General features: G+C 45.6%; 1 protein-coding gene across 50 annotated transcripts in view; it reads left to right on the forward strand.

Annotated features, from left to right (window-relative positions):
* Positions 1 to 10,863, forward strand: part of LOC110533900 (protocadherin gamma-C5) — a 140,403-nt gene extending 129,540 nt beyond the window's left edge. For 17 of the 50 annotated variants that reach the window (XM_036990316.1, XM_036990299.1, XM_036990310.1 and 14 more), the window contains exons 2-6: positions 4,759 to 4,820; positions 5,014 to 5,088; positions 6,608 to 6,664; positions 7,638 to 7,747; positions 8,567 to 10,863. In XM_036990316.1, the coding sequence (XP_036846211.1) occupies positions 4,759 to 4,820; positions 5,014 to 5,088; positions 6,608 to 6,664; positions 7,638 to 7,747; positions 8,567 to 8,814 (552 nt within the window). In that variant the 3' untranslated portion in view covers positions 8,815 to 10,863. Of the gene's footprint in view, positions 1 to 5; positions 3,265 to 4,758; positions 4,821 to 5,013; positions 5,089 to 6,607; positions 6,665 to 7,637; positions 7,748 to 8,566 lie in introns of those variants that run through there. The other 33 variants (XM_036990334.1, XM_036990317.1, XM_036990328.1 and 30 more) reach the window with 5 other exon arrangements.
* The last annotated feature ends 488 nt before the right edge of the window (positions 10,864 to 11,351 follow it).

Consider the following 11,351-nt stretch of genomic DNA (forward strand, 5'->3'; position numbering starts at 1 on the left):
GACTATGGTGACTGACATTCAGTCAGCACTAAACCCTCAGGTGCATAATAAGAACGAGGACAGTGCTGTATTGTTTATTTATAAGCGGATGAATGTGGTACATAACGCATGTAATTCAAAGTATCAAGCATTTTATTCTAAAAGTGTGCGTTTGTGATGGTATTGGCCTACAATTGCTTTAAATATGTATTATTACTCAGATGACCGGCCATATGACATCTCAGTTACTTTCGTGGCAATTGTGTTATGATACATGCATTGTTTCAGTTTCTATTCGTGAAGGCTCCAATAATTATTCTCCTGCTGGGACAAATATCGATTTGCCAGATGTAGCTAAGCTTTTGCATGTTTTTTCCCCCAGAAGTCCAGGAGAAAAAGGAAGACACTGTTGTATTGTATTATCATGATCTCCCTCATCTTTTCTTTTTTATTTGGCCCTCTTCTTCCTGTATTCCTTTACGGAAGTAACATGTGTTACTCTTCAAATCAGAACCAGTCTTTTATTGTTAGGGTGTGAGCATGTGAGTGTGTTCGTGTGTGCGTTCGCCTGCACGCGCGTTTATAGCAGATGTGACACAATGAATAGGACCCCTTGTATTGTACTACTATTGGAGAGTTGCCTGTCTTTGTTTGGAGACCCAGGCACCTCTGAAAAAAAGTTTCCTTTCAGTAGCTATAGGAACTTTGCGCGTCAAGGCAAGTCGGTGTTAGCTTCTCCTCACTTATTTATTTTGCAATATGATATTTTCAAGTTATTGAAGCTCTAGCAGACTTATTTTTTTAACCTGTGTGGTTCAGAATATAGTAGGATATTTTCCTGACATGAGGAGTTGAACAATGGGAGTTTTGGACACAAGGAGAAAGGCCGCGGGAAGGCCTCTGTTCTGTCTGTTTCTCTCAGCTTTATACAGAGCGTCATTTTCCGCTGAGCTTTCTTATTCCGTACTAGAAGAATTAAAACCGGGGGCTTTTGTCGGGGACATAGCGAAGGCCTTGGGCCTCAACATACCAATGCTTGTAAACAGAAATCCACGAGTTATGTCGGAGTCTAATGCCAAGTATTTTGACGTGAATGCGAGTGGAGTTTTAGTTGTCAGACAAACTATGGACAGAGAAAGTCTTTGTGGATTAACTTTGACATGCTCTCTTACTGTTCAACTTGTTCTTCAGAACCCTCTGGAATTACACCGTGTTGTTGTGGAGATAGTGGATGTAAATGACAATTCCCCTCAGTTTCCATCAGGAAATATTTATCTTGAAGTGTCTGAGGCGGCCGCGCCGGGCACCAGGTTTGGTTTGGACAGCGCGCAAGATCTATACGTAGACATCAACTCATTACGCACATTCACTCTCAGTCCTAACGACTGTTTCATATTGAAACTTGAATCAAAAAGTGATGGCAGCAAATTCCCCGAGTTATTATTGGACAAACCGCTAGACAGGGAAAAGCAGGCGGTGTTTCACCTGCTGCTTACGACTGCAGACAGCAGACAGCCACAGAAATCAGGGACTACCTCTGTTGTTATTGATATACTAGATGTCAATGATAATGCCCCGGTATTTGACCAACCATTTAAAACTGTTAGTTTGTTTGAAAATTCTCCACAGGGCACTTTAGTGACTCAACTCAATGCATCGGATGCTGATTATGGTCATAATGGAAAGATATCTTACCTCTTTAGTAAGTACACCTCAGAAACAGTGCTGAAACTTTTCACATTGGATACCAAAAGTGGAGAAATCCGAGTGAAAGGGGAGGTTGATTATGAAATGTCGGACATTTATGATATCACTGTGCAAGCCAGGGATAGAGGGACCCCTGCCATGGAGTGCTCCTGCCACATTCAAATCAAAATAATAGACGTGAACGACAACAGCCCGAAGATCATCATAAACTCACTATCTAAAATGGTCCAGGAGGATGTGGAATCAGGCACTGTTATAGCTCTGATAAGTATCAGGGACATGGACGCTGGTAGAAACGGGGAGGTTAACGTCCACATCCCCCATGGGCTGCCATTTAGGTTGATATCCCCCTTTGAGGAGCACTATACCCTGGTGACAGACGGTCCTTTGGACCGAGAGGCTGTGTCTGAATACACCATCATCGTGACAGCCACAGACTTCGGCTCTCCCCCTCGCTCTGCACAACAGTTCTTTGTGATCACTCTTTCAGATGTAAATGACAACGCCCCCCTCTTCTCCCAGTCCTCCTACTCTGTTGATATAGCGGAGAACAATGGCCCTGGTGCACTCATTCTGACTGTGTCTGCGTTCGACCAGGACCTGGGCCAGAACGCTCACCTCTCCTTCACCATCCTGGAGAGTGAGGTGCAGGGCTCGCCTGTGTCCTCTTTTGTCTACATAAACTCTGAGAACGGGAACCTGTATGCAGTGCGAGCCCTCGACCACGAGCAGATGAATGTGTTCTGGGTGCAGGTGCAGGTTAGGGACGCGGGGACACCTGTACAGAGCTCTAACGTGACTGTGCATGTGTTTGTGATTGATGAAAATGACCACTCTCCTGCCCTGATTTACCCCGCTCCGTCCCCAGACGGTGTGCTGCAGCTGTCTGTGCCCCGATCGGCTAGCAAAGGCCACCTGGTCAACAGGGTGGTGTGTGTGGACCAAGACAGTGGGCACAACGCCTGGCTCTTCTACAGTCTCTCAGGGAGGGATGCAGGGCTCTTTCATGTTGGGGCCCACAGCGGGGAGGTGCGAACAGCCCTTAGATTTGAGGAGGAAGATATTACATTCACTATCATAGTGCTGGTGCAGGACAATGGTATGCCCGCTCTCTCCACCAGTGTGCCAGTCAATATTACTGTGTCTGAGAAGGGTACAGACGCGTCCTCTCAGATCAGGAGTGCTCCCTCCAGGCAACAGAGTGGGGGGTCTGGCCTCACCCTGGCCCTGATTGGCTGTCTGACCTGCGTCTCGGTTGTGTGTTTGGTGGCAATCGTTGCCATGGTGATGCGCTGGATGAGATACAGAGGATACCTGACTTGGTTGGGCCTGGGCACCAGGCAGGCCCTTCACTCCCACTCTCATGAAGACCTCCACCTGCAGCTCAATAAAGACGGGCCTCTGCGCTACATGAAAGTGGTGGTGGGGCCTCAGGAGCCGCACACACACACCTACAGACCCTGTTACCCCACCCTCTCCAGCAGTGACAGGGACTTTGTGTTCGTTAAGACTCCCATGATGAACCAGAACACTCTGAGTGTAACCCTCACCAATAAACACACTAGCAAAGCCAAAAAGGTGAGTTCTCTCAAAACGAATACCGTATTAATTTAAGTTGGCAAAAGAGACAAGACCCGACTTAAACATGACTGTGTATTTGTGTTAGTGAACGCATGTGGGTGTTTAATTGTAAAGCACTCGTGGTTACCTCTCAGGCAAGTACAGAGTGATTTAATTGTGTTGAACTCTCAGCAAACTACAGACTGTTTTGTTTGGCAGTGAATCCTCTTGTCTGCCTGGGAGGAGGCTGAACATTTTATAGGACTGCAGGGGGAACCTCTTTGTAGTAGACAGGCTATTACAGTGAGAGTGTTCTCACTCAACATGTGTTCCTTTGCACAGTGATGGGGAGGAACATGATGAGTAGGATGTGGGGGTATATGGCAGTACAGGTCATATAATGAGGATATTGGGGTCAGCTGTTGACCTTTGACTGCTTATTGAATGAGGTGAAGCTAATAGATTAGGGTTGTTGCCCTGAACCTATAGCCAGTAGCCACCTCTCATGACCTCACCAAACAGAGTGTCTGCCTCTCTCTCTGTCTATCTGTGACTCATTCCTTTAGCTGGCAATACTCATAGTCAAGGCTCAGTCATACTTAGATGGAAATAGACCTTCATAGAGAGGATAGCCTTTTATTGTATCCTGAAAGGATGCCAGAATGGTTGACCTGCCTTAACCAGACCTATATTTGTCATATCGCTGAGCATTTCTGTGTATTGAACTGTATGACTCCTTAAAGCTTCATATAAAACGACAGTAATAACTGCTGCTTGGCACATCACCCTTCACAGAGAGTAGTCCAGTGTATGAGAGTATTACAGTCCTGGCCAAAGAGCTTCTCTAGGCTTCAGGCCTGGCAGTGCTCTGTCCTTGTAATCCAGCCCAGGGTTTAGAGGATCAGTGAGGCAGGGCAGGGCTGCAGATTACTGCCCCACTGACAGACTCTTTCTGACAGGCAGCACTGGCCAGTAGCACAGCCCTACTAAACCCATAGATGGAGCCTGGATTTGGCTAATGATCTAGGGTGTTGAATGAGATATGTTGTGTCCTAATCTAAAGTCGATAAAGCTTGGGTGGACCGCTTTTTTTTTGTTTACAATATGTTGGGAGAACTCTAGTTAAAGCTTTATCATTATTGAACTTGTTTTGAAGTTGCCTGTAACAGGAGTATGTTTGATGATCCTTCCTCCCAGCGGACTCGCTCAAGCACAGCACTGACACAATAGCTTGTTCAATAATTCAAGCACATTCTCTCAAACTGCTCTCTCACACTGCTCTCTCACACTGCTCTCTCACACTGCTCTCTCTCTCTCTCTCTCTTACTCTCTTACTCTCCTCTCCCCATGGCCCTGTGACATTTTCTTTCTTCATGACCCACTGAATGACAAAATGGTTTCCAGTGCTGGTGACTGGAGATGACATGCCTCCATAGACATCAGTGGAGGAGCAGCCTGTGTGTCTGCCACTGCATATTCTAACAGTATATTTCCTCTCCTTTCTCCCTCCAGCAAAAACCACCCAACAATGACTGGCGCTTTACCCAGCAGGGACAGAGACCCGGACCCAGTGGGTAAGTGTTCAGCTCATTTAAATATACACACAACACACACGGGTGCGCACACACACACACACACACACACACACACACACACACACACACAACTTCACACTTGCATTTTACTTAATGTGAATTAGTCATGTGTGTCTATGATATGCATTCCATTGAAAGTCTTAAAGACTAAGGCAGTTGTGTGTTTGAACAGACAGTACAGATTGGTTCCCCACTACTCTACGCAAAGATCCAATAACACTGGCACTACTGACCGGCAAAATAATGGGTAATCTAACGTCTGTTATACAGTAGTTGTGTTAGTAAAGTTCTACTAGTAGAAGTGATTTGTCGATACTGTGATGATTGTGTAGCTAGCTGTAAGTGTACTTGCAGAAGAAATCAATGAATCGCAATCCGATGGCTGTAGTGTGAGTGAGGTTTGAGGTACAATGCAATAGTAGTTGTTGATGTGACATGTGGTGCCTCATTGATTTAGCAAAAGATGCTTGGATTATCACACAGATCTTGGCTTAACAGATTGTGGCTCTACTGGTGGAGAAACTGTTGAGCGTCTGAGTGTTGTGAAGTTATTAGCCACTGATTATATACCGTATAATTCATAGAAAGTGTCATAGTAGATTCCTTAACATAAAGACAATTACTTGTAATTTGTCATTGTACAATTCTATTTCGTGCTGGCACAAAATAGAAGTCGATTCACTATGCACACTGTATATACAAAACTATGTGGACACTCCTTCGAACTAGTGGATTCGGCTATTTCAACCATACCCGTTGCTGACAGGTGTAGAAAATCGAGCACACAGCCATGCAATCTCTGTAGTAAAACATTTGTAGCAGAATGGCCTTACTGAAGATCTCAGTGACTTTCAACCTGGCACCGTCATAGGATGCCACCTTTCCAAGAAGTCAGTTCGGCAAATTTATGCCCTACTAGAGCTGCCCCGGTCAACTGTAAGTGCTGTTATTGTGAAGTGGAAACGTCTAGGAGTAGCAACGACTCAGCCGCAAAGTGGTAGACAACACAAGCTCACAGAACGGGACTGCCGTAGTGTGTAAAAATTGTCTGTCCTCGGTTGAAACACTTACTACTGAGTTCCAAACTGTCTTTGGAAGCAACGTCAGCACAATTACTGTTCGTCGGGAGCTTCATGAAATAGATTTCCATGGCCGAGCAGCCACACACAAGCCTAAGATCACCATGCGCAATGGAAAATGTCGGCTGGAGTGGTGTAAAGCTCACCGCCATTGGACTCTGGAGCAGTGGATAAGCCTTCTCTGGAGTGATGAATCACGTTTCACCATTTGGTAGTCCGATGGACAAATCTAGGTTTTGGCGGATGCCAGGAGAACGCTACCTGCCCCAATGCAAAGTGCCAACTGTAAAGTTTGGTGGTGGAGGAATAATGGTTTGGGGCTGTTTTTCATGATTCGGTCTAGGCCCCTTAGTTCCAGTGAAGGGAAATCTTAACGCTACAGCATACAATCGCCCAACATCAGTGTCCAACCTCACTAATACTCTTGTGGCTAAATGGAAGCAAGTCCCCGCAGCAATGTTCCAACATCTAGTGGAAAGCCTTCCCATAAGAGTGGAAGCTGTTATACCAGAAAAGGAGGGCCCATGATTTTGGAATGAGATTTTTGACAAGCAGGTGTCCACATACTTTTGGTCATGCAGTGTAGTTCATTAGATAGAAACTGAACATGAACCTGGTTGGCTAATGAAGGAGTCCATCTGACTGGCATTCGACTGAAAGAGTGAGAGGTGATCGTCTGTGTTTCAGCACGTACAGGTACAGCACCAGCACCCAGCAGAGATGGACACCATACGGCAAGGCGAGGTAGAGTAGAGTGGCTTTGCTGACTGTGCAAGGCGGCATCCTGCTCTCATACATGCTGGTGTCTGACAGGCTGTAGGCTTGGCGCAGCTGTGTACAGACAAGCTTGGCTTCTGGCTGTTGAACGTGTGATAATCTGTACATGCTCTTGCAGTCTAGCTGTGTATTTTAAATGGGTCGAGGCTTTGTGGAGGTGTTTGTAGATGTGCAAAGCTCAGCATCGCTGCGTGGTCTGTGTTGTATACTTGGGTTTGGAGGCTTCGCTGAACTGTGTAGTTTGTCCTTTTATTCGTAGTGTAGATTTCCATGTCCCTGTGGTTCTGTCGGCCTGTTTCTGTCTATCTGTGTGTGTGAGTGTATGTGTGTAAGCTTGCGGGCACATGTGTGTGTATGTGTTACTGACTCCCATATGGATGTAATAAACCCTACAAACTCAATGAAACATTTTCTCCACAATCCTACATTGCAGATTTGACCAGTGGCAAGTTAAGGGATTGAGAAGAACATTGATAACATCTGATCAACAATCCAGTCTCTTATTGATGAAACATACAGACATTCTCTCTCCTCTCTCCTCTCTCCTCTCTCCTCATCCCCCTCTTTTCTAACACATAGCATGGGTACAAGGCACATAGCATCCGAACAGCTCGTTTAGTCTCTACTCTGTGTGTGATTGTCTGCTTGCATATTGCGGCTCTGTGCTAACTAGTAACATGTGTAGCGCTTCCTGATCCAATGTCTTCTCCCAGCCTCCATCTCCTCTGTGCTCTGTGATGCAGGTGCTCACTCAAAATGGCTTCTGGAGGCTTGGTGTCACCATGATGACAATCATGATGGGAGGAGAGTGTGTGTGTGTGTGAGAGAGAGGTTTAGATTATGTGAGAGTGTATGTGTTCATGAGAGAGTGAGAGTCACGGTGAAAGAGAGAGATTTGAGTATATCTCTTATACTGACTCATCCCCCTCCTCTCCTCCAGAGCTGGCCCCCATCCTGAGGGGGCAGGTGGTGCTATAGTTGGAACAGGACCCTGGCCCAACCCCCCCACTGAGGCTGAACAGCTCCAGGCTCTGATGGCTGCTGCCAACGGTGAGTCTGCGGCCTATATATCCCAGAAATACCATTTCTTTGTCTCTGTCTTCCACTACCTCACAAGGTTATCTCCATGGATAGTTGTATGGAAGGGAGGGAAAGAGGGAAAGGGAAAGAGAGAGCATCTGTTCATGCATTCTAACAGAGAGGGGACTGGTGACACTGAAATATCTCTGTTCTCTGTTGAGGACTGATACTGCATACAAATGGGGAGATGGAGAGCTCTCTGCCACTGGGTAGAGCTACAGAGAGAGCCCTGTTAGAGAGCAGCATCTCAGGCACTAGATTCTTAGCGCATGCAACTTGATTAGATCAGAGTGGCAGTTGATAAGGAAACAGCACATCCTTCCTTTGTGTGCCCCCCATTAGGACACAGAGCAAGAGAGATGGTCTGCCAAGTACACATGTATAGACCACAGTGTGTCTCAGCAGTCCCTGTGTGTGAATGAACCAACGCATGAGGACTATGGCACACAGAGCTCTTTGTTTCAAACGCTCCATAGCTGCAGTCACCCAGAAACCTGCACACTGCCTCTCTCTCTATCAGTGTGCAATTAGTCAGTTTAATCCTCAAATCCAAATGATATTTGATGATATCTGAATGTCCCGCATTTAGTTGTTTTGTTCTGTGAGAGAGAGCGGAGGTTCTATATGCTGTGAGTGTGGGGGAGGAAAGGGGCTGGCTCGGAACAGTGCTGAACTGGAGCTGCAATGCAGTGCAGAAATGACCCTCAGTTAGGAGAGTTCCTCTCTCTTCACAGCATCACAACACACCCAGCTATAACCGTTTCTCCCTCCCTCCCTTCTCTCTCTCAGAGGTGAGCGAGGCGACGGCGACCCTTGGACCCCGCTACAACGCCCAGTTCCCCATGCAGCATGTGCCCGACTACCGCCAGAACGTCTACATCCCCGGCAGCACGGCCACCCTGACGGCCAACCCCCAGCAGATGATGCCCCAGCCGGCCCTGCAGGGCCCGCCACAGGCCATGCCCCAGGTCGATGTCCCCAACGCTGCCCAGACCCCCGCCAGCAAGAAGAAGTCCACCAAGAAGGACAAGAAGTAAGCCAAGCTAGCACCAAGCCTCATCGCCACAGAAACCAAGACCCTGCCCCCCCCATACTGCCGAGTGTCCTCCCTCATTGGAAGCCTTGATCTTTGTTTTTCTTATGCTATTCAATCTGATAGTCCCAGAATTTTGGATGTTTGTGAGCATATGTCACTGCAAATGTTTGTAATGGGCAACCGCTGTACTTCTTGCTTCTATGGTCATCACAGCTTACTTCAGGCAGAGGTTATTGGTGTGTTCTATGTGGGGTGGGAGGGGGAGGAAGATGACATTAGATTTATATTGGATCCAGATGGATTTCAAGGACTTGGAATTCATGTAGTGACCTAGCTCTGTATTATAGTATTCTAAAGAAAAACAAAAAAAAACTATCCGATGGTTTGTTTTATTAAACCGTTCGATGTTTCTCTAAAATGCCAAGTAGTTCTGCTTCTTATGGTGACACGGATTACACGTACACCTTGTTGAGGTTCCTTTAGAGAACTCGCGTTTAGCTCTTTTTAAGGGATGAAATAGACAAGACATGCATGATTCATCCTGAAGATGAAGAACCACTGAAGATGAGCCGACGCTCACGTACATTTAATAAAAGAGGCTAGCTCAACTTCATCAGGAAAGTACCAATTTCATGAGAATGCGTACTGTAGCATTAACAACTTACAACGCCTGTAAGGTTCAATGTAGTTATATGACTTGCAAGCAAAAGAACGGATGCTGATTTAATGTTACTTACAGTGGTGACCATCAAAGTGTATCCAGCTGCTTTTTAAAATCTTGCCCAAGCAGGATTCTGTGGTTATTTACATCATCTGAGCCACGATTGTCACCTTTTTCCATCCTTATTGGTAGAATCCCGTAGAGTGGCATTAAAGCATAACTTTGTTCATATAATGTAACATGGTAAAGATGGATCAGTGTTTTATTAACTTAGAACCAACATTATTTAGATATTGTATCTGCGTTTCTTTGTATCAACATAATGCCGGGCTGGCCCAGTGTGATTGGCTCTGCACTGTGGACTTCTCCAAGGCTCATAGACAGTCCTGAGACCCCGCCCCCAGGGTTGGGTGTGTGGTAAGGGCAGAGGGAGGGGAAAGGGTGGACAGTCTCTGTCCTCTTGCCACATGTACAGTATCTCGCCGGTAAATGTGCTCTCATCACCTTTTTAGTTCACAGTCTTTATTCCGTAGTTCTCTAGGAGAACCTTGACCAGACCACATGTTCAGTACACTACAACTCCAGGCACCGTAGGATGTTCTGTATGGACCATTTACAGAATCCTATGGATAAGCCTTGTTGCGGAGTTCAGGGACATATCAGAATCATGGACAGAGACCATCTCTCTCTCCACTCCTAGTCTGGGGCACAGATAATGTTTTCAGTCCATCCTTTAACCTGCCAAAACCCCAGATGCACAGACACCCTGCCCCTATGTAAATAAGACACATAGCTAGTCTGTATGAATCTTAGAGAGACACATCACTCTCTGACCACAACCACACAGCTGGCTAGTACTGGAATGTTTTGAATATTTTTCAACCAAAAAAATATGTGTTTCAGATGAAATGTAGTGGTGTAGTGACTAAGAGTTGAGCTGACTGATTTAACCGAGCTGTAAACAAAACTAAAACTTTCAACAGACAGCCGTAGCTAGAGGCTTGTGAAATTTGTTGTGCATATTTTTGTGTTTTCTCTCTATCGTATTCTTTCTTTGGTCACTCCAAACTTTAAAGTGTAACACTCAACACCTAAATGTCTTTAAGGTGTGATTCCATTTCCCTGTACCTCTTCCTGTGTTTGTGATCTTTATCAATTGTTTATGCTAATGGAATGCCACCCTTGCTCATATGGATATAAATATATATGCATCTTCTGCTGGAATAGTCCTCTGTATTCTATTGTATTATCTTTCGTATTAAATTGCTTAGCGCTTCTCCCTGTTACACTCTTATTTTATATGCTAATATTTATATCGCTGTTAATTTGTTTGTTTTTGTTTACTCTTTGAACACTGACATTTCCAAATAAAAATGTATTCTAAAATCATGTCTTCTCCTTAGAATTTGTTGTGTTTTACTGATGAATGGTGTTCTGTTAGCTGGCAGGAGGCAGGGGATTATCATAGCTAATGGCAGAGGCTATATTGGAGCCTGTCTGTTGGAGTTGACTGAACTGGTGCCATGGCTCTGCTAGAAGCATTCCACTCTTTGTTCAGCACAGTTTAGCCACAGACGATGGAGTGGATGGGATCCTAACCCTTTACCTACCCTTCACACACGCCTAGTTTTCCGTGTTTATAACATGCTAAACCTCACACACACCGAGTTTTCCCCGTTGATAACATGCTAAACCTCGCACACGCCTAGTTTTCCCCGTTTATAACATGCTAAACCTCACACACTCCTAGTTTTCCCTGTTTCTAACATGCTAAACCTCGCACGCGCCTAGTTTTGCATGTTTATAACATGCTAAACCTCACACACTCCTAGTTTCCCTGTTTCTAACATGCTAAACCTCACACACTCCTAGTTTTC

Source organism: Oncorhynchus mykiss, chromosome 10 (assembly GCF_013265735.2).
Source record: "Oncorhynchus mykiss isolate Arlee chromosome 10, USDA_OmykA_1.1, whole genome shotgun sequence".
NCBI lineage: Eukaryota > Metazoa > Chordata > Actinopteri > Salmoniformes > Salmonidae > Oncorhynchus > Oncorhynchus mykiss.